The sequence below is a fragment of the Motacilla alba genome, chromosome Z, assembly GCF_015832195.1.
Source record: "Motacilla alba alba isolate MOTALB_02 chromosome Z, Motacilla_alba_V1.0_pri, whole genome shotgun sequence".
NCBI classification, from domain to species: domain Eukaryota; kingdom Metazoa; phylum Chordata; class Aves; order Passeriformes; family Motacillidae; genus Motacilla; species Motacilla alba.
The window spans coordinates 43,230,920-43,254,952 of record NC_052046.1 but is presented as its reverse complement, the minus strand read 5'-3'; the positions used below and the strand labels follow the sequence as shown (position 1 = coordinate 43,254,952).

The 24,033-nt window shown below is 38.7% G+C and overlaps 1 protein-coding gene across 11 annotated transcripts in view; it reads left to right on the top strand.

Moving 5' to 3' along the window:
* PIGG (phosphatidylinositol glycan anchor biosynthesis class G) overlaps positions 1-24,033 on the top strand; it is an 82,464-nt gene that overhangs the window by 19,360 nt on the left and 39,071 nt on the right. For 6 of the 11 annotated variants that reach the window (XM_038124001.1, XM_038124003.1, XM_038124005.1 and 3 more), the window contains 4 exons: positions 2,443-2,724; positions 10,410-10,867; positions 18,512-18,703; positions 20,449-20,758. In XM_038124001.1, the coding sequence (XP_037979929.1) occupies positions 2,443-2,724; positions 10,410-10,867; positions 18,512-18,703; positions 20,449-20,758 (1,242 nt within the window). Of the gene's footprint in view, positions 1-2,058; positions 2,165-2,442; positions 2,725-3,791; positions 10,334-10,409; positions 10,868-11,685; positions 11,813-18,511; positions 18,704-20,448; positions 20,759-24,033 lie in introns of those variants that run through there. The other 5 variants (XM_038124006.1, XR_005255216.1, XR_005255218.1 and 2 more) reach the window with 5 other exon arrangements.

Genomic DNA, 24,033 nt, shown 5'->3' with positions numbered 1-24,033 from the left:
GAAAATAGATCTTTTCTGTGTAAAAGTGCACAGAAGTAAAGTATCTTGGTGTTAGATATGTAATGTATACACTTACTTGTCTTTCAAATTACTGAATATGGGTTCTTAGGGTTGGCTGACATTGTGCTTGTATAAGATTAATACTCTTTTTAAAGTAAAATCTGGTCTTTAAAATAATTCAAGAGTGCCTTTGATATGAATTACTTGTGTTTTAGTGTATCTAATTACAGTAGATATGCAGATGTACTGCAACTTCAATTACTCCCATATTAGTTAGCCTTCTATTTTTGAGTGACTTTACTGCATTAGGAAAAAGAAAAACAGTCTGGCATGTAAATCCCTAGCTGTTCCTCTTTATCTAATGTTGAGTGTAGCTGCTCCAAACAGGCAATACCTTATATGGAAAATTCTCACAGTTCCAGGAATTGTTCCTTGTACTGATAGATTTAGAGCCCTGAAATAAATACTTGCTGTAGGGTTATCTCTTCATAGCTTCTGTAGTTACAAGGATAAGATATGGTATATCTTTAATTTTAAGTGGATCTCTCCAAGTGATCTTTTGGAGAAAATTCAAGTGCTGGGTCTCCTTTGTCCTGCCAGGGCTCTGTGCCTTGTCTCCCGTGCACTGCTCTCTGCATACATAGTGCTTCTGAAATGGCTTTCTGGTAGACTGCTCAGGGTGGTTAGTCACTCTGCTGATCACTTCACAGGAATGAGTTCCAGGGTCCCCTTGGATAGATGGGATAGTAGGTTCTGTTCCTGCTCTACAGATGGAAAATCTGGAGGAGAACAAAGTTCAGTGCAAAGCTGAAGGTGCATATCTTTATTTGTTCCTTTGTTTTCAGAATCTGTGCCTTCACATTGTTGACAGTTACTTTAGATCTGAACCACTAGATTTGTTTTTTTGGGATTTTTTTGACTTTTGGACTGCAGTTATAGATGCTTTCTATTTCTGGAAAACAAATCTTAGGTGTTACACACAATCAGTCCTCATCAAAGAAATAGGCAGCTACTAACCACAGAAATTTTTGTTGAGAAATGTATGCTCAGCGTAGCTGTAAGACTCCAGCAAAATGGCTGGAGTTATTTCTTTTCTCCAGTGCAACACTAAAGAAACTGCCTTGCTCTCCAAAATGTTTTTGTCTTGATATCGATTTTCCACCTTGACTGAATAAATAAGAGTAGAGAAACTCAGATGTCTCTTCAAACTACACTATGCTATAAATGCCATTTATCCTGTATTTCAGATGAGGAGAATAGCTCTGAGACGTGAACTGATAACAGTGCATTTGTTCAAAAGACCTAAATGTAGTTCTGTAATACCTATAGTTTGAGCATTTTCCTGCCATGAGTGCTGTTTTGGTTTTAATTTTAAGTGATGGGCTGAAATGTAAGACTTAAGCCAGTGTGATACTCGGAACTGCATATTTTCATAACCAAATGAAATATGCAGTAGAATATGAAGAAACAGCAGACTATTGCAAAGCTTTTTTTTTTTGTCTGCTTTGCTATGTCTCACTGTAGTGTATGAAAAATTTTAGGCATAGGTCTTCACAAGTGACAGTGAAAGATTACAGGTTGACAGTGGTCTGATATAGTTGTTTTTGTTTTGATTTGTTTTAATCTTGCCCTAGCACCAGCTGATTGAGGTCAGTCTAGTCCTAGCTCCATCTCTGCAGCTTCCAAACATTTTAGCGTGTGGCTGAAATTTCCCACATTTTGGTAAAGGTTTGTATATGGGTAGCAGAAAGTTTCTTTGTGTTGTTCATCTCTGCTGCCACAGTTATGTAAGAGAAAACTTGGAATTCTGCTTGATCTGTGTGCAGGTCTGAGCAAAGTGAAAGTAAAACCAATAAATTCAACTAAGATAAGGAGAGATACCAGAAGTAAATACTGGGAGAATTCATAAGCTAGAAATTCAGCATACACTTGTGTGATGGTATGAGAACTTCCCTCGTTTGGGAAGCTATTTAGCTCAGCAGGATCTCATACATATGTATTTCTCATACAGGAAATAAGTTGCCTTTGACAGAGTGTATTAACTTCAGGCATTTACAGGTGACAAACAATGGGTCAAATTTGTTTGCCTAAGAACTATTTTGATATTGGGAGTTCAAGATCTTTTACAAAGAATGAAGGTCATACATCTCATTGGTTGCCACAGGTGAGGAGGCAAATGATGATTTATTAAACTTAGGAACTTGTGCGTTTAAGCCCTTAATAAATGAAAAGACAATATTGTGTTCTCCCATTTATATGATAATATCTTACTGAGGGAAAAGAAATCCAACATAATTCTTCACAGTTTTTTTAAATAAAGTCTGCATATTAGCAGAGTGACATGGATGACCACAGCATGATTTTTTTTGTGTGACTTCTTACTGTATGCTTTAGCTAACCCAAATTTTCAAAGCATTAATTCTCTTTTTTTTTTTCCCCTAGGTTCTGATACTGCTTTTGCTCAGTGTTCCAAAAGCCTTGAGCAAGCGGGCAGAATTTGAAGTGCCTCTCTCCCCTCCGCTGTTCTCTCTGCTGTTTTACTTGATGTGTCTGATGCTGTGTGCTGTTCATGTCATTGTATGCACATCAGCAGAAAGCTTGTGCTATTTCTGCAGTATGTCCTGGTTAACAGCAGTTGGAGTGATGATGCTGATTTCTGCACTCATGTGTGGTATTTTATCTGCTATTGCAAAGATCTTAGAGAATTACAGACTTCAACCAAAGGTGAGAGCATGCATTAATTATGGTTTAAAATGTTTTATCTTTCATATACTGTGTTTCATACACTGTCCTCTATCTTTCATATTCAGTTAAAATTTTGTTTTTTCTGTGTGTGCTTAAAGAAATTCTTATTTGTAATGTAATATGAATATGTATTATTATTTCAAGTTGTAATTGAAATGTGTTGTTGTCCCTGTGGCATGATACCGACCTAATGAAGATCTAGAAGTGCTTTTTTTGACATGATTTGAAGAATTTTTTAAAATACTGTACAGTATTTTTTGGTTGATTTTATGAGATCGGAAACAGTTATGCCTTGTACAAATCCTATACTTTTACATAGTTAGGTTTCACAATTGCAATTAAAGCAAGATGTATAATACTTTACAACAAGAACAAAGGAAAAGTGATGATACAACAGACAGTAATGCTCTAAGAAGAATATACTATTCCAGTATACCTTTTCTTGTATTGGTGTTACTAATGTTTGGGATTTTTTAAAATAGTTTTGAAAATGTAACAGAGGGAGATAATTTAATCTGTTTTTTCTACTTTTTAAGCTTAAGAAATAGAGTTTGTTAAAATCTTTGGAGGTTTCTAAGTGTTCTCAGTGCAAGGAGTTACCTTCTGTATGTTACTTGATGAGTTTTATTGTTTGTATTCAGTAGAATACAGGTAATTCCAAGGAAAGAGAATTTGCAATGTCTTCTCTTCCACTGTGAAACTTAGCGTGCCAAGAGCTGTCAGTCACACCACAAAATCAGCTTCTAGCTGTTTTTTCTACTGCTGGTTAGTCATATTTTTCAAAGGTCTCTGAAGTTCAGTAGCTTCACTGCTCATAGTACTCCATTTGATGGTGCAGCCTCTGTGCAGTACAGTCCTTCATCAATCTATGTTTCATAGAATCAAGCTTGGGGGTTTAGTACCTTTTTTTTAAGTGTCTGACAAAATACGGCAAGTACATTGCTTTTGTGATATGACAACATGCTCTATTAAGGAGATAGTTGATAATACACAAATGAGATTTTCAGCAATGTTTTCCAGGTTTGTTTGTATGTTTGTTTTTCCAGGGCTGGGGCAGATAGAAATAAAAAATACTGGATTCTTCATCCCAGGTTGGTCTGTGATCATATTCCTACCTGAGATATATCTGAAAATGTGGAAGCTTAAGTATATCTTACGAAGTTTAGGCAATAGTAATTCTGGTTGGGCAGACATGACTTTGTATTCAGACCAGTAGAAATAAATTTTTGTTATCCTGTCTTCACTCCTATTCCATAGATGACTGAATTACTGGATGTATCTCATCACATCAGTCAGGGAGGCTTTGCTGTGTCTGTTTGTAATAAACAGGGCCAGGAGAGCAGCCGCTTTGAAAGGCCTTTATTAAAGACAGCTCTCGGTGGGGAACCCGAGGGGTCATGCACACCGCCGCTGCTCTCACTGGACGATGCTGAGGAGGAGTGCAGTTTTGTCTTTCGGCAGAGCTGGGGCTTCTGTCCTCATGAGAGTCCTTAGGAAGGCAATGTTGGCTCACAGTTTAGGGGTGTCATCCAGACCGAGTACCACTAAAGTCATGGTGGCAGGATGGAATCTGGCTCTGGTCAATGGTGGGTGATTTCCCATGGTTCTGCCAGGTTAAAATCATAGTTTATGTGCTAGTTTGCTGCCTTTGAGAAGGTCCATATAGCACCAACAGCCCCTCATTTAAATTCAGTCCAGGTGCAAGTCCTTCTGAGAGCAGGGGAAGTGGTTCCCCACGGAAAGGGATGCAAATACAGGGTAAAATAGTAACACTTAAGAATGGCAACCAAAGGCAAGTCCCAGAACTTTAACATTCAATATTCAACAACAGACTAACACTTCAAATTAACACCTTATCAACTTTATCGACATCAACTAGCCATTACCACTCTGAAAAAGAGCTCCCATCTCCAGGGTTTCATTTCTCACGTGTTCAAGTTCCCAAAAAAGCTTGAAATATTTCTTGAGTTTAGTTAGTATGTGCCTTCATTCCAGATATGTGTAAAAGCAGTGACTTGGTTCTGAATAACATTTTTACCAGTCTCAAGGCTGTTGTAGAATGATGTGATGGAGTTTTATTTGGGTCTGCTTAGGCAAATACAGAGCCTGGAGAAGGTAAAGGGAGCAGTATATAAATCTGGTGCTGCTTGTAATGCAGATGTGTTCCAAACATTATCTTTGTCTTTCAACCCCTTTCCAGTAGAATGCCTAGGTTTTGGGGGAGAAACGGGTTGTTTTCATATGCTGTGTGTTGATCTCGAGGGACTTTCTGTGTGAGTCATGAGCATCACTTATGCTAAAATATCTCTGAATCCAAGTGTTTTGTGACCTGTACATCTCCACATTGCGAATCTGCCTGTGGAGTCCACTTCTGAAAGAATTCTGAAGCCCTCGTCTTCTGATAGTGGGAGTAGAATCCTGAATCTTGGCCTTTCTGGTTAAAAAAAAACCTAAAAAGCCTTTTCTAAGCTCAAGCTATACGATAAAATGTAGGTATTCTAAAAGTAATTAAGATAAGCTCTCCTGTTAATGGCTTCAGAGCTTTCTTCCTTCAAATTGTTTCCGTTCACTTCTAAAGATTTCTCTGAAGTGCTTCTCATTTGTAATTTTTTTTTCCCCACTGTGGCTGAATATAGAAACTGATTACCAAGTTCATGAATTTTCTGAAGACCAGTGCAGGCAGTGTTAGCATCTGCTTCCTGACGGTTATTTATAGATTCTGATTGCTGTGTTTCTAGCAGAACCAGTCCCTTCTTTTAGTGATACTTCAGGCTTTAAATAGTTTTGTTGCCCTTTATGAATTCCAGAAAATCGTTAAAAATTTTAACTTCTTGTTCATAGTTTCACTGTAATTGCTTGGTGGTTGATTTAAGAATGGTATTTACTACTACTAATTGTGGGGGTTTTTTACCCAGTTTCTGACAGAAATAAAAACTAACCCTTTTTTTGCAACTAGAATACAGAAGTTAAGGCTTGTCAAGTAGAGGTCTTGAGAATTTTCATTATGCAGAATTATAGTAGGATTTTTCACATCTACAAAATGTCCTTCTTTCAGTTTATTTAAAAGCACCTGTTCATTTAACAGTACTTTTGATTTTCTCTTTTGTTTTGATATTCTTGATGAATTGAACAATTTTTATGCAACTGCACCTAAAATATTTTCAGCATTTTCTAACTTGGGGAGAAAAAAGCTGATTGGGTGGTGTCTTTACCAGATAGTGTTCAAAAATATTGGAATTTACCAGTATTACTGATGGGATGTGCCTTGGCTTGCCTGGCCCGTGCGTCTGAACCACATGGCAGCAACTGTGTTTCACCCCAGAGACACTATTGGCTGGCTAGATGTTGCAATTGGGTAGGTGAGAGCAAGTCCAGGCAAGCCCGAGCTCCAGTGGTGTGGCTGGAGTTTTCCTCTTGAAGAAGGTCCGCTCCTAAGGTCTCTCTCTGACAGAGAAGCTTTAAGGCGAGGCGAAGGAAAGGAGTCGGTTCTGATAGAGGGTTTTAATCCAGAGTTTTTATTGTGGCCCGCAAACCTCTGAATGTAGCAACAGCTCTAACACAACTCCCGCTTGTGTGGTCTGCTTGCTTTTTTACTTGGGGGAGAGGGGGAGGGGACTGAGAGGGAACCCACCAACCAGGTACGGGAGAGGAGGTTCCAGGGACAAAGGTCACCTGGATGGGCCAGTGTCCCCCCACAGTGGAGGGCATCTTTTGAATCTGCCCAATCACTCGACACTCTCCTGGAATTCCACAATTGATAGACAGTACTCGGCAGGGGTTGGGCTGGGGAAAGGAGAGGTGATTGACACACCTGGGGAAGGAAGCTTCAGGGAGAAACCCGTTGTATCTGAGGCAAACTATGACATCACATCGCAACAAAAAATTATCCTAAACTGCTGTGAAAATGTAGGAACAAGTGTGATCTGTAGTACTTTGTCATGGAAAAGTTACCATCATAGAGAGAATCATGGGTTTAGGGAGCTTGAGTATCAGGAGGGAGCATAATGATAAGTGTTTAAATTGTGAGTGATGGTAAGCATGAAAAATAAAATGTTTCTCGTCTGAAAAGTAGTTTCAGAATTTCTCAGGCATTAACTGTAGATAAGTTAATCAAAAAAAAAAAAAAAAGGTAACCAGAATAAGACTCAGAACACAGACTGCAGGAGGCTTTATTTCAAAGCGAAAAAGTTTCAAAATTTAATGACCAAAGGTGCATGTACTCTGTCATTTATGTACTGACACTTTTGCAAGCTAGCAAGGTATGTTCAAAGATAGGGCAGAGAGGTCACTTTCTGTATTGCTTAAATATTAGTGCTGGTACCTCAGTTGTTGAAGTTCCCTTGGCTTGGGGGATGATATGTTTACATCATTTGAAGCCTGGCCATTTAAAGATTTCTAAACAAAAGCTTCTGTTTTAAGTTGTTTTTTTTTTTTTTTGCCAAGATACCAAACAAACTGAGAGTCATACAGGTTTTTGAGTGTCTGGAGTGTCTGCTGTGTTCCTGAGGTCTGGAAATGTTCAGCAGCTGGAAAAACAGCTGTGAATATCAGAGTAAGACCTACATTTTAATGCCTTTAAAACAAATCTAAAAACTGGGTACAATCTAAATAATCTTAAGGTCAGACTGTATATGACACCATACTCATGGCATTCATAGTAAGGCACAGTTAATATATAAGGAATTAGAAGTAAATGTAAAAAACCTTGATGAAGGTATTTCTAGAATTTCTTACGATTATCAAGGTACAGGAGATTATAATTTGCATCATAATTTTTGATTTTGCATAGTGATTTAACTCTGATCAGAAATGTGATTTATCAGTAAATATCATTGGATTTTATTCCTTTGATGAAAATGAAGGAGTAATTTTTTTCTCTTTTCACTGAAGTTATGAGAGACAAGCAGGCAAGAAATACAGATTTCTGATCCTGGGACATTTCACATTAATGCCATCATTTTAATGAGGTTTTTGTATGTTCCCCATTGATAATGCATCATTTCTTCAGTTTTTTTATCAGTTGCTGACAGAAACCAGATACTAGAGACCAATCCTTCTATAGATTTTATGTTATGTCTTACAAAAAAGACAAATTATATCACGGACTTGCTCATTCTCATTTATTTAGGATCTCAGATTCCTTTGTTTCTGCAAGCCAATGGTGCTTACATGCTCATTTATTTCGTTAGCCAAGATCTTTAAGGTCAGCATGATAGAATTATTGGAATTTAAACTTGCTGAAGATACGTCATGTACTGTTCTTGTCCCAGCTTTGTGAATTTCATGCTCTTTGGTCTTTGCAGAGACTACTTTGTCCTTTTGTTCCAAATACCAGCTTATGGTATTTGCTTTTCAGAATAGAGTACTAAACAAACCTGAGTGGTCTTTAGAACACCAAAGAAATTTCAAATGCTAGTAAATTTAGATTGAACCTGGGCATTTTTTCTGATTATTAGTGTTTCCCCCCCCCCCCCATTATTGTTGTGTGTAACCTCATGGGGACTTTTTTGGTGTGTGGGGTTTTGTTTGTGTGTTTGTTTGTGTTATTGTGTTGTCTTGTGTTTTTTTAAGTTAAATTACTTTGATGTAATGTATTCTTTAACAACACAAGAAATGAAGAAGATGTGAATAGGTCATAATTGTAGTTATAGCTCCTGCATTCTTTCACATACATCTCATTAAATTTCGATTTTGCAAAAGTTTTTTTTCCCTAAAGCAAAATTCCTAATAATGTTAACTATGTTCTTGCATCATGTCGTTTTCTCTGTGTTACATTGTCTTGCTTATTGAACAAAAATACATATGCTGCTGTCAGTAAGTCATAAACACAAGTGATACTTGCATTTAAGATGCTCAGAGATACTTGTATTGTTTATACCTGCTTTCTTGTTATCGGCTCAAAGGTCAGTTTGGTTTGATTTTCTATTAACATGACTTAAAGCGTGCAGGAATTGTAGTACACTGTGCATCTTTTAAGTTAGTAGCTTCTCTGTGAAATTTATTCCTGTGAATATTCAAGATTTTTTTAAAAGTTTGTTCATAGGTCAAATGTAAGAGGATGATGTAGCTAAAATACGCAGTTAAAGAAATGAATGTGAAAGTAGTTTCAGACATCTTTGTTCTGAAGTAAAAATGGCATGCAGTAATTTCAATCTTGCTTTTAAATTTTTGTTTCACTAGGTGCTTCAAATACATTTTAAGAGGTTCTCCATAATATTCTGTAATAGTGCAAAATTAGATAAAATAAAATGGTAATGTATGACAGTGTATTGACAGTGTCTTTCCCAGAATTCTTCACAAGCATGTATGTTAGCCTATTTGTTAAGGTATGTTAGGAAGCTTCTGGTGGTTCCAGTGTCCTCTGATTCTTGCTTTTACTTGCTCTGGTCTCAAGTTTTTGACCTACATGCTTGTCCCCAGGTACTTGCAATGGCATCTTGAAACACTCACAGGTGAGGCAGGGAGTGGGGTTGAACAGAAGATAGGATAGGATTTAGTAAGACAGGATAGATCACAGTGATGAGGCACAGGACTCAGTCAGAGATGTGCACTGGCTCCTGCTTATATATAACTGAATCACTTTTCTTTCCCCTCTTACTTTGCCCCTGTTTCCAGCATGTTCCTCACCACCCCCTCTTCCCCACCCTTGACACTTTCTTGAAGCTCTCTTTAATGAGTTGGTACAAATCCACAGGTGCTATCAGATATCTGTAACACCCATGTACTGTCACTTCTCCCTTATCTGTTACAGAGTCCAGACTGGCGCTCTTCAGAGCTATGCCTGTGATTTCTTACTGGCCTGTCAGTTAATGGCTAAAGAGTTTTGGTCATCTTTATGATCTCCCTTAGTGCATATTTACCATGGTTGTGTCTCTCTGTGGTCTTTTTATGGCTTTCTTCTCTGTGTGCTGAAATGGTTCTTTACCTGATAACAGCAACAAACTGGGTACTCTCAACTTCCTCATGCCCTTACGCTTTCTCTTTTGGCTTATCGTTGAAGGTAGTAATGGTAAGGCAATTCCAATTAGCTGCTGAGGACAGGAAATTGAGCTAATGAAGTCATTAGACAAAAAATACTGTGGTTTTAGATAAGCAGTTTGTAAAGTAAGTAATAGATGGGTAAAGGTTTAAAGTAGATTTTATGATGAAAGAGGCTTTTCAAGCTAAGCAAAGTCAAGGGGTGCCATCAGGCAGTAACTTTGTTAACTTGAGTAGTGAAGGCTGTCACTGCATTGATTTGAAGATATCACAGATTACAACTACTAGAGAATTACCTATTATCTGTATTTCAGGATTTCTGCCGGATTTCTATTTTTACTTCTACAAATATGCTACAGGGCATGAACTTCTTTTAAACCTTCTGTTACAGGGTGGTAGGAAATCTTAATCTGTAAATTGTCATGATTATTCATAGAGAAGTTTTATTCCTTAAAGAGAATGCAGTTTTAAAAATTATTACTATGTTTTAGTGCTGAGTATGCTTCACTGAAATATTGAGATTTCTAAAGATCAAAATAAGTTATCCTGCTATTTATTTTCTTTTCATTGCTGTAAATTGCTGTAAGCACACTGTGAATGCTTACGAGTGAAAGTTTTACGTACTCTTTCACCACTGCTTTTTTTTCTTTTTTTTTTCTTTTTTTTTCTTTTTTTTTGTTTCCCAGAATCCTGTTGTGTCCAGTTATAACTGGTCAGAAATAGATGTCCTGATTCTGGCTGGAACTATTGGCCATGTTTTGAGTTTGGGGGCAAGCAGTTTCATAGAAGAGGAACATCAAACCTGGTATTTTCTTATCAATACACTTTGTTTGGTGCTGTGTCAGGAACTTTGTAGAAATAATTTTCTTCTGAACGAATGTGACCCTCAACATAGCACCGATGTGAAACAAAATTTTGATAGTATCAGGGAATCCTCTGAGTGCAAGAATATAGACATTCCAGCAGCAAGTAATTCAAAACTGGGCAAGGCCACCTCTTCATCTGAATTCATAAAAGGATCAGATAAGTGGATAAGCTTAGCAACTCCGTGGATCATCCTTATTTGCTGTCGGCTGCTTCGATCCTTGAATCAGACTGGTGTTCAGTGGGCTCATCGGCCAGACTTTGGACACTGGTTGACAAGGTGAGTATCTGATTTACCGTCACACTTTCTGCCTTATTTAAAAATTAATGTATGTTTAATTTGGGGAAATATGTATTTTTCTGTATGGTCTCTGATCAGAAAGTGCTACAGATGTACAAAGCAGAAAAACGATGAAGTGACATAAGGAATTTTTCATTTCTGTTTCATGCAGGAGTAATTCCTTGTGTGCCGTCAATAGTTTATAATCTTTGCCCTGCACCATGACTTACCTAATTAATGCCAATTATACGTGATAGGTTTATCAGAAGCAAAAAGTAAATATTTTCCATGTGTAAGTCAACAGTGTCTGGTTTGAGAAATTAAAAATCACCTAATAGAATTAAACTTTTGAAATTAAGACAGGAAAGTTCTGCATAATTCCAAACTTTATGAAGTCACAGGAGAAGATGCCAGATGTAGAATTCTTTGTTGTCTATCGCATGCTTGTAATGTATGAGTGAAGAGCTGAAGGAATTTTTTGAGTGTAATATGATAAACAAGAAAGGGATTTTTTTATAACTGAAAGCACAGCAGAAAAGGCCTTCTGCTTTTTCTAATACCTTTCAGTATTTTTAAGAACTAAAGTTATTACTTAGTGATACTTGAGCTGTCTCATGTACTTCAGTTAGTGGATAGAGATGCAATACTTTTTGACCATCTAGTCAATGTTTTGCAAACAGCAGATGAAGAGGCTCTGCTGTGTAAGATAAATAGATTTCTTGCCAGTATTTTACAACACATGGATGAAATGTCGTTCGTCATTCATTAAAAATGACATGAGGAAATGGACTAATATGAGACTTGTTATTTATTGGCAGCCTCACAGATGAAATGCTAATTGCAGTGACAGGCATAAGTGCTGAAAGACATGAGTTATGAGGGAATTTATTACATTATAACGGTTGTTCTATACCAGAGTTTTCACCATGAATTTCTGCTCTTGAGGTGAGGAAATGAGGAAAAAATGTTGTATTTCCTACATCAAGTCCGTATGATAGATAACTCACTCCTTCATTATGAGCTAAGCCAATGTGTGAGCAGGATGAGGTGTGATTTGGTGTGACTGTGAGGATTTTTACAAATAATCCTGAACATCTGTGGAAGATTTATTTGCCCAGTTATGTCCTGAGCCAGACTTTTTTTCTTCAGAGTGTCAGTCCTTTTCTTTGGAGTGTGCTGGTGCCACAAGGCCATGAAACAAGGACTTAATACTCCTGCAGCTGGAAAATTCGGTTTGTTTCAGATACATGCTTCTACTCATGTGGTCTGCCAGAAATGTTTATTTACTCTTGGAAATGTTACCAGACTTCTAAAATGGTGTGTGCATGTATGGACTTAACTTTCGAAGATCCTGTCTTGCTTTAGTGTGCTCCCACCTCTGATTTCTTGGCACTAAGTATGCCTGGAAAGCAGCAAAACCTTTTGTAACTTTGGCCTGGGGGGGGGTCTCAGGGGGATAACACAGGTGGAGTGTAGATTGCAGATAGAGCAGGTGCTTCCTAATTTATAACAAAAGTGGGAAATCCTGTGTGCTCAACTCTAACAATAGTTACTATTAGGAACTTCCAAGCAACCCATTCAGGTAAACCCAAAGCTTTTTACATCTGTTTTGGTTTACTCTGGGGTTTTTGAGGGTTTTTTGTGGGGTTTTTGTGGGTTTTTGTGGTTTTTTTGTGTGTGGGTTTTTTTTTTTTGTTTGTTTGTTTTTGTTGTTGTTGTTGCTGTTGAAGAAGGAGAAGGGAGAGAGGATTATCGCTGGCCAGGGGGCTATGTACAGATCATGAACAGGACAGGACTGCTAGGCATGTGCCTTGAGCTGTTTTATTTTCCAGAATCAGTCTCATTACATGATTGTGACAATGGGAAGATGCCAACAGCTCACATCCCAGGCAGCAGACGAAGAACTTATTGTTACAACTTACTTTAAAAGTTTTTTGACCAATCACACAAAGCAAAAGCATATTGACAGTGGTTCAATCCAAGCACTATAAGCACACGTACCTTTGGTTAAAACAATGCTTGCTTATTTCAAATACAATACATGCTTGTAAGCCTTAAGATACAATGCACACAGCTCCATTATTAAGCTCAGAACTTCCTAATATCTCTCTAGATATACTTTTCTGCAGCTTAGGGAGTTATTCTAGACAAACGTTAATACACAGACCATTGTTTTAATGTCCTTACTTTTCTACTTCTTAAATAATTTTTCTGCTGACCCGTCTCATGGCTACTGCTTAGCTCTAATCACAGCTCTGCTGTCTCCGAGGCCTGCCTTTTGCAGCTTTCCCAAAACCCTCTTGATTTTATGGATTCCCACAAGGATTCTGTTTTTGTGTTTGGTTTTTGTCCCTGTGAATTGGAATTCATGTGAATTTGAATGTGTCCCTATCTTTCTCTGTACTGGGTAACCCTTAACGGGAGCTATGGTTGAACCCAGGGTGAGAAATAACCTTCCTCTGTCTTCTGGTGGGGTTCTGCATATGCAGCTCCACATGGTGTTGGTTACCTTTGCTACAAGGGCATGATGCATGCTGATTGTTGAGCCAGGTGTTTAGAATCACCTCTGAGAAGATGGTCAGCCCCCAGTCTGTCCTGATATGTGTAGCTATTCTTTCCAAGGTGCAGGACTTTCCTCTTGCACTCATTGAACTTCATAAAATCCCTGGGGGGCAATTTCTCCAGGCTGTCAAGAGGCCTTTGTGTGTCAGCAGACCCACCTGCTGTACCAACCACTTTCCAGTTGTGTATTGCGTGCAGACTTGCTGAAGGGGCGCTGTCCCATCGCCCAGGTCATTAGTGAAGACATTAAACAGTATGGGCCCCGGTGGGGGCCAGTGCCCAGATGCTAGCATTGACAGATAGTGACTGCCCTCCAGGTGGACTTTGTGCTACTAATGGCAACTCTGTGAATCCAGCATTTGAGTACTTTTCGGTCCGCCTGACTGTCCACTCTTCTAGCATGAGATTGCCTGTGGGAATGTTATGGGAGCTGGTGTTAAAAACTTTGTTAAAGCACAGATAAACAACAATGCCTGCTTTGTGCTCTTCCACTGAGCTTGTCTCATCACAAAAACCTGTCAGGTTGATAAAGTATTCTCCTTCATAAAGCCATCACAACCCTATTATTAAAACTGTCTGCCTCCCCCTTCAGTAAGGCTGAAGTATAGCAGCTAGAGATCAAAACCATCAGAATTTTACAGATTAATTTCTTACTCTGTTCCCTGCCAAATGATAGCCTCACATTGAGTGCATTTGCTTAGGTCTTGGAGCAAGTAGAAGAGAAAAAATTCTACATCTGTAGTCTTAGGCTATGACTGATTGTTTGGCTAAAGTGCTGTATTTTGCCATACAAGGCAAGGAGCTTGCTATCTTTCTCCTCACCTCACTGGCCTGTATTTTACTTGTTCCTGTGTCAGTATGGTGAACTTCTACATCCCTACATAGACGTGTCTGGAAAAATTACTTAAGATAGCATGGGAAACTCTTGGCTTTCCGTTGGATCACTTCTCACTCTAATTTACCCTAAGTCTTGGCAGGCAATTGGGCTGACTTAGGAATGCAGGAAGGGAAGTGCATACAAGTCAGCACTGCTGTTGAAATTACTGTAAGAAGAGAACATGGAAGTGTCTGCATCTTTTGAAGTGCTGCAGACAAACAGTTTTTTCTTTCTGCCGTTATCAAACATTCCTTAGGAAACCCACTTGCCTTTCAAATCTAATTGAGAAAGAAGCAATGATTCCCTACCTTGTACTTTGGGAGGTTTAAAAAGCTTATGCAACAGTCCAGAGTGTTGTGCCGTGGCAGGCTAAGAGGATATGTGATTAGGACTGTCAAAGTCACAGTTCCACCTTCTCCCTTTCATTGGTGCAACTACTTCTGCTGTGTTTAGGGACTAAGTGAAACAACAGAGCCCTGGCAGCCCTGGCACATGTTGGCTCAGGCTGCTGTGGGGCTACATCCTGACTTAAAACAATGGAGCAATTTTCAGCCTAACAGGAGAATATTATGTATGTGTCCGTGGTGACATAAACTTCAGTTGCAATGTAGAGTTAAAAGATTAGTAATATTTGAAGTATGACAATTTTTGAATTTGAGTGATGGGATGTAGTTGAGTGTATGACTCTGTTATGGCTCACTGAAGAAGCTTTGGAAAAGGTAGTCAATGATGCAGCTAAATCTTTGCGCATCCTGTGATCTGTAAAGTGTCTGGGAATTCCTATTTGGCCAGCATGCTTACATTTTCTTTGGTCAGGGGTTTTGACATCTTTGTTCCTTCTCCTTCACATGATATTTGGGTTGTAGAGATGTCTGTTTCCCTAGTGATTTGATCAGTATTGAGATGAATAGCATGAATTAAAAGTTGGTGATAAACTGAGTTGCACTTGCTCATGCATTTGCTCTTCTTCCCAAAATGCATTGCTAGTCTATAAGGTTGATTGTTATTCTATTTTTATTATTAGTTTAATTTGTGTAGTTATGTCTTAATAGCATGTTTTTTACTAGTAAGAATTAGGAATCTTACTTAGATCATGTGTGCTGTTGTTAGTTTGAGTTTGGGCTACTCAGACTTTTTCTAGCCAGCCTTCTATTTTGGCTCTAAGATAAACTAATGAACAAGTGACCGACCCTCTTTTTTCATTCCTCTGTACTGATTTTCTGGACATCTGTGCTCATGCTCAGACTAGGGTTTTGCTTAACTAGACAGTGCTTAAGGGGCTCAGCATTTGAAACAGACCGTTGTCTAGATTTTCCTGTTTGATGTAAGCATCAAAACACAGAAAACCAATCTACCTATAGATTGTTGAATTTGGCTACTAGGAAAGCATTCAGCAGTGCTGAAATAACAAAAATGTTCTTTGTTATTTGCAGACAGATTGTGAAACCTGAAAAATATTTTGATGGGACGAAAATCAAAAGAAAATCAGACAGTAGATGAAATGAAAGAAAACATGCAATCTAAATCTGACTGGAAGTCAAGTTTTTTTCTTGATTGTTTGCTATTCAGTTAGCTTTATTTGGCTGTTAATCTTGGTCAGTGCTGATACTTGAAAGGTGTCAGAGCTCCTACATGGCAGTGTCAGCTTGAAGAGAAGTGACAAGAAACATCAGCATAGGAAGATGATAACATTTTCTTTAAATAATATACTTAACCAAATCCCCAAATGCCCTTCCCCTCAAAGCTAGCACACCTTGTGACTTCTGTGTATTCAGTTGTAAAATGAAAGAAACAATTAAAAAAGACCTTATCCACTTAAGTTATTAATCATGCACATTTACAATTCTTTTCACTCTACTTGTATTTGCAGTAATGAGGTGAGGTACAAACAGTGGAAGAAAATGTCTTCAACCTTCTATTACCAGAAGTATGAGTGTAGACAAAACAAGCTGTTACAGTAGGAAGATAGAGCCAAAGTGCTCTTCTCACCAGATTTTCTCTCAGGGAGCTATTGGTTCTTCACTTTCAGTTTTGTGGTTTGTGCAAAACCCAGGACATGGCAGCTGACATCAGAGTTGCCTGTTTGTGCTTGTATTTCTGAGCAGAGTAGCAAAACCATTTAGAACTTTGCTAAATGGTAGGACTCTGTGTTAAACATCTACCATCGTCTTTCAAAATATATGCTAATTACATGTGCTTTTAGCTGCCTAATTGTAAGAAACCTTGGCTGGAAAACCTTGAAACTGTAGGTGATTTGTGCTGACCTGACTTTGCTGTCGGTAAATCCTTTCCTTGTATTTTCTGCAAATGCTATGAAACACGTGGGTAAGGTTTTTTTTTTTTTTTCCAACAGATTTATATGATTTATATATAATTTTCAAAAAAATTCCAAACAGGGATCACAGAAGACTGTTACCAGAAGACCTGGACATGAGATGTATGTTAATCCCTGTGCTAGCAGTCAAGAATGTAAACTCAATGCGTATTGAGTTTTTTAGATAAAGAGACAAAGATGATGGTGAGGGTGTGCTGTCATTTATCCCTGATTTGACTTGCTCTCATACTATGACTAGCCAAGGAGAATATGACCAGAATGCTTAGAGTTTTCTATAAGTGCTCATTTGAAAGGTTTAGTGGCTACTAAATTAGTTAGTTATCTTTTGATAATAAAGAAGGTTGTGCTTGCATTATCTTCACAGGTTGCTGCAGGAGCCCACTGTTTTTGCTCTCTCCATGTGTAGAGGAAGAATAATTGGGAGGAAAAACATCAAGACTACATTTTCTGTCTCATAGTATTCTAGATTGTATGCCTCTCACTTTTCTCCACTGGGTTTCAGAGAACAGTGCATCTCTTGGGAATTTTGTTAAGATGTACAAACTACTTGACTGGGTCCTGCATGTAGAACTAACAGGACAATTTATCTGCCCTACAACCTTTTCTCCATGACTTTTCAAGCACAACACTTGGAATGCTATTGGTCAAGCTCCTGATAAAGTGTACACTAGGGAATAGGAAAGTAAACCTGGTTTTGAAGTACAATAATTTTTATTAAATCAGAGATAAAACTGGAGTTTCGTAAGTGTGATTGAATTCAATGCAGGTAGCAGCCCAGGCACACTGTTGGTTTCCTGAAGTTAGTGATCTTTTATCAAGGGATTTTGAGTTGCGGAAAACACAAGATGGAGCCCGTAGCTCTCAAAATCAACGTGTTGTTCTTAACTGAAGGCAAATTTAACAACATTAGTGGTTTTATATTATTTGGTATACTGGGAATATTTTCAGTAGGCATGGGTTGGCAATTCTTGGACTACAGCAGGCTTTCTGAAACTACATGTTAAGGAGTGGGTGCAGATCTTTGCCTTACTCCACTACATTTTGCAGTGCTGGCTCCTGCTACTGAAGATTTAAATACGTAACACTGGCAGCATGCTCAGTGGAATGCCCTTGTTTCTGGAATGAGTGTTACCTATTTAAGATGCAGGGGAACAAACAAACAAGCTGTATCTGTGATCTTCTCTGCCAGCAATGCAAATTTTCTGTCTGTCTCTTGTGTATTGTATGTATTGACAGAATACAGGGTTGTATAGTTGCTTAAGGGAATCATGTTGTGCTAGTGAGTTTGTGTGTGTGTATTTTAAACAATGTAAGTATATCTTTGGTCATTTTGGGTAGATAAAGTATTCCATAGGTAGTAGGGTAGGTAATGTGTCTAAAATGAAACAAATACATAGGTAGTTATTTCAAAAGACAGTTCTAATCCTGTAGTGCAAACATATTTTGTGTAGTGCTAGAAAATAAAATCCTGTCATATAAGAAAAACACACTTTTTCAAAATGTATAAATAACAAAACTCTAGGTTAAAAGCAGTAGACCCTTTTCCCATATGCAATATGCAGCTCAGTTTTGTATAATTAACAGAATAACTAGCATATGGTGGAACACAATAATTACACTTTTAATATGCATGCTTGAATAGAAAACCTCATTAATAAAACTGCTTTTCTAAAAATACTAAAATATTTTACCATACCTCTTGGAAAGTTCATAACAGACACCACTGCAGTGATTAATTTGGTGCTGCATTAATTCATACAGTTTGTTTAATACAGTGCTGTAGCTAAGGCTTTATCAAATGTGTTTAGCACTAATTACTGTTTTTAAAGGTTTTTTTTTGTTTGTGGTTTTTTTTTTTTTTTTTTCCCAGCTCAGAACATAAATCTGAACTCTCCTTCTTGGCTGCAGTCTCCCTTCTTATGATCTTCTTTCTGGTTCAAAGAAGATGCTCCCTGGTTTCAAAAATTGCTATGGCACTCGGGCTCCTGGGAGTCTACAGTTACCGGGCAGCTATTGGAAATGTCACATTTCCATGGCAACATGGTGGCAAAGATATTTCAAAGTAAGTTCATCAGCAGATAAGTAACTGTTTCTAGCAAGGTGTTGAACACTTTGGCTATCAGGATGAGGTGGATAAGATGTTCTAGGTTGGAGTTACATTCTTACAAATAGAATTGTAGTTTGTAGGTAACCAGCACTGAATTTTTGTAATGTGTGCCTAATTATAAGCCACATGAAGTGTCTTTTCACTGTGACAGATGAGAAGCCAGTCAGATAAGAATTAATATGAGGAAAATTTAGTAGTTATATTCTATATTTTTTTGCTTTTAAAAACTCCACATGCACTATCTCTTGTTTTTAGATGGATTTGCCACATCTAGCACAAGCCAAGTTCATTTAGCTACTTCTTAGTTTCAAAAGTGCTTAGTAGTTCAGAGAGCTGCTTTTCCATACCTTACTTCTGCAGTTGAGTGTTCTATGACATGGGCTTTCAGTAAAGGTGAATCATGCTGAATCACCTGACTGCCTTCTGCAAGGAAACAGATACAGAGATGAACAAGGGGATAGCAGTAGATGTTGTCTACCCTGATTTCAGCAAGGATTTCAACACTCTTTCCTACAATATCCCTGTAGACAAGCTCAAGACGTGTGGACTGGATGAGTGGACACTTAGGTTTTGGCTGAACTGCACATCTACACAGCCCAACAGGCTGGAGAGCTGGGCAGAGAAAGGGGGGGGTTGACCTGCTGTAAAATAGCTCTGCAAAGAAGCACCTGAGGGGCTCTGATGAACAGCAAGCTGTCCATGAGCCAGCAGTGTGTCCTGGGGGCCTAGAAGGCCAATGGGATTCTGGGGTGCATTAGGAAGAGCATTGCCAGCAGGTTGAGGGAAGTGATCCTGTCCCTCTACTCAGCCCTGGTGAGGCACATTTGGAGTGATGTGTCCAGTTCTGGGCTCCTCAGGACAAGAGAGACATGGAGGTCCTAGAGTGAGTTTAGAGGTGGACTCTGAAAGTGGTTAGGAGACTGAAGCATCTCTTCAATGAGGAAGGGCTTAGGGACCTGGGCCTGTATAGCCTTGAGAAGAGAATGATTGAGAGACAACGTCAGCAATGTCTCTGAAAGAAAGGTGTCAGAGGATGGATCCAGGCTGTTTTTGGTGGTGCCAAGCAACAGGGCAAGAGACAATGGGCAGAAACTGATGCATGGGAAGTTCAACTTGAATATGAGGAAGAAGTTCCTTACTGTGAGGGTGACTAGACACTGGAACAGGTTGCATGGAGCTGTTGTGAAGTCTCCCTCACAGGAGATATTCGAGAACTGTCTGGACACAATCCTGTGCAATGTGCTCTGGTTTGTGCAATGTGCCCTGTTTCAGCCTTGAGGAGGAAGGTTGGATCAGATGACTTGCTGTAGTCCCTTTTAGTCTTAGTTTCTCAGATCTTGCACTTCTAGAATATCAGGTCACAGTTTTAAAGTTTACTGATCCTTCTTCTTATCAGCTTTTTTGAGCAACATGCTGTGTTTCCTTCAGAAGCTGGCTTTCACTGGAAATTAAGAGGCAAATGAATTTAAAAGTGGTTGGAAGATAATGTAAGCGCTAATTACACTTACAACTTAAAACGTACTTTTTTTGTAATGGAATTGCTTAGGGATTTCAAAAATACTAGCCTTGGATTTAACCTGTTCGGCAGAACTGATTGGTCTTGACCTCTCTTGAAAGGCTGTGAAGTAGGTATTAGTAAGTAACTAGTCGTTCTGGTTTATTTACTTATTAACTTTTTTCAATTTTTTTTTTCTCTTTAGGGGGATTACTGAAGCTCGTTTTGTTTATGTCTTTGTTCTTGGCATAGTCTTCACTGGCACTAAAGATTTACTAAAGTCACAGGTTATTTCTGCAGACTCCAGCACGAAGAGCACAGGATTATGGGAAATATATAGTGGATTGGTTCTACTAGCAGCTCTTCTATTTAGACCTCACAATTTACCAGTCTTGGTGTTTTGTCTGCTGATTCAGACGATGATGACAAAATATATTTGGATACCTTTGAAATTTGATGCAGCACAGATTACTATCATGCACTACTGGTTTGGCCAAGCTTTCTTCTATTTTCAGGTAAGCTGAATATTCTCTGTGCTGCAGAGGTGGGAGATGGAATAGTTTTTCAAAGAAATATTGTCCATTGTAAATAAAATGCTAACTAAATATTACAGTGGAAGAGTTTACTGAGTTCTCAGAAGGATACAGTTTCTAAATGCTTTTATAATGTTTAGTTTCCAGAATCAGGGAAAGATGCATACCTTAGTGTCTTATCTTCATTGTAGATTTCCAAAAGTGTTACAAAGATCAGAGAGCTATACCAGGATGATTTTGGTCTGTTAATGGGCCTCGTTAGTACTTTTCAGATAATTACTTTAAAAATGTCATCTTGAGTTGATTAATACCAGTAAAAGACAGGTGGCTTTTGTCACTGATTATTGAGAATTGCGATAAGTCTATATGCTGTTTAAGATGAAAGAAAGTGCTGTGGCATGTAATATCTCTTATGAGAACAAGAACTAATTTTCTTTCTTATTATATCAAACGATACCTTCTTTCCTGAAAAGCCTTACTAACTTCAATAACCTAGTCTCTGTATTGCAAGAAAGGTTACAATTCCACAAAAAATTTTGCTTTGCACTGAAGCTGGAGAGGACCTTTCTACTTTGAGTATTGTTAAAACTTTAGCGTAGCAGGCTATCTAAAGAGGGCATTTGTTAACCTGGGAATCAGGTTTAAGAGGCGGGGTTTGAAAATTTCAATGTGGGACCTCCGTTGACTACCTCTGAGCCATGGCTGGGGATGTTGAAACTCTGGTCAAGCTTAGGGTACTGTAATTGCAGATTGAGGGTTGTCTTGATTGAGAGTATTATATGTCCAGATAAGGAACTGGTGATGCTGGTAAGATCATCATGATTCATTCCTTTGTACCCGCTTTTCCTGTTCAGAGGGCCTAGCATGTCTTGTTTGAGCGGCTTTTGCATGTTTTGAATGTTACTATTCTGGCAGTCAGCTTTGATTACAGCCTTCTGAGAGCACCCCTTAGTGCAGCTGGCAAAATGCTGAAGACAGCCATCTCTATACTGAGGTACCAAACGAAAACAGCTACCAAAAATTTAATGTTGGGGAGGCTGGCATGAAAATCCTGGTGGAAAAGAGACTAAAAAGAATGGTTCAGATTTTTTCATAAAGCAGCAAATGGTTCATAAATGTTTTCAGTGATGTTGAATTCTTGGTACACTTGGCTGAGAATTTCACAGGACCATGAAATTACAGGAGAGTTGAAGCTGGAAGATGCCTCTGGAGGTCATTTAGTCCAGCCTGACCCTGACATGAATCAGCAGGTTAAACAGACCAGGTTGGTCTGAACTGTGGCCATTCTCTATTTCAAATACCTGAAAAGGTGAAGACTCTGCAAGCTGTAGTTGGTCCAGGGCTTGACCACCCTAGCTAGTAAAAAAAGCTTTTTCTGATTTTAATCAGAACTTCTTGTATTTCTGTTTCTGTGTATTGCTTTTCATCCCTTTGCTAGTCACTGTTGGGTGACTGAGAAAGTCACAGTCTGGCTACATTTTCTGTACTTCCTCTCATCAGCTATTTATGCACATTGTTATGATCCCTGCTGAGCTTTCTCCTCTTGAGAGCAAAAAGACCCAGGGAGTTGCTTGTATGACATGTGCTTTGTTCCTGCTGTCATCTGTGGTGCTTCAGTGGATTTTTTTTGGCGCACCCATGGCTTTTCCGTGGTGGCAAGCCCAGAACTGGACCCAGGCACCCAAATGTGGGTCTCACCACTGTTTATTAGAGAGAATGGAGATCTCTCTCTTATATAGCTAGGGAGGCCCTTAATGGAGTCCTGGATGCTGTTGGTCTTTGCAGAAAAAGGACAATGGCTGGCTGATCTCTTCCAAACTGCTTTCCATATGCTTAGTTCCCAGTGTCACCAAAGGCATGATTTTATTCCTCCCCAAGTGCTAGATTTGACATTTCCCTTTGTTGAACTTGCTGAATTTCTTGTCATTTCATTCCTTCAGCCTGATGAGGTGCCTCTGATGGCAGCCGACCCATGTGCTGTATCTGTCACTCTTCCAGTTCTGTATTGTGTGCAGACTTCCTGAGAAAACTCTCTGCCCACTGCCCAGTGTTAAAAAGATGTTAAACAGTGTCAGGCCCAATGTCAATCCTTGTGGCTGATCACTAGTGATTGGCCTCCAGATGGACTTAAAGCTGCTGATGGCAGCCCTGTGAAGGCAACATTTGAGCAGTTTCCAGTCCACATGAGTGTCCAGCTTCCTAGCCTGGACTGCATCCATTTGTTTGCTTTAAACAAAGGAGATGGAGGAGGAGGAGAGGAGATGCTTAAAAGTGCTTGTGAGGTGAATGTGCTTTAGAGAAATGTAGCCCATGTGTCTTCAACCAGTATGACATGACGGAAAAGAAAACAAAAGCTTCTTAAAGTAATAGTTTTGTTTTGGAAGTTTAATGTGGCAGATTAAATGTTGTGTCTTTTCTGCTCTGAATGATGCCAAAATTTTGGACTAACTTTCCTGGAAGAATTTACATCAACTTTGAAGCAGCTATAAACATCTTCCAGAAATAAGCTATTAGAGCTATAAAGAGCTTGATACATCTTTCCATTTTACTGTGCTGTGTCAAAGGGTTTTTTATACACCAATGAAAATATATTTATGCAAGACCAATAGAAGATAACAGGATCTAGTACCATCTGTTTCAGCTTTCTAGGGGTCTTAAACTGGTGTTATGGGGAACACTGCTCTTTTTCATGATGAATGTTTTGCAGTTTCAACTACCCTTGCAACTGAGGAATTTTTTCATTTTTAGAAGACTGGAAGTGATTTCCATTTTACGTGACTGCAAATTGTGTTACTGCACATCCTGCAGTTTCAGAGCATCTGCCTAGGCCCTATCACTCTTCTGGCAATTTTGACATTTCTTCTAGAAGTGTTTCCTTTGGAAATAATGAATTTCAGTACGACACAGATTTCAGCAAACTTCAGGATATTTGAGAAATTAGATCTGACAAGGGAATTTCTTCCACATAGACATGTTGCTGAGTCACAGCATCCAAATCTCATAAATGAGAAATTCTCCATTGCTCTATTATGAGCCAGATTTCTAGATGGGTCTTTGCGCATCTCCTGTCACTGTCAGATCTATGGAAAGTTATCTGAACTTGGCAATAGTTACTTATCAAAACTTCTGTTAGAAGCACAGCAAAACTTTTTCACCCATGTAGTTTCCTATGCTGCTATATATGAAATAGAACAGGCCCAGATAAGAAGCTGCCCTTTTGTGTCCCATCACATGTCCCAAAGCTCTAGCTTTGAAAA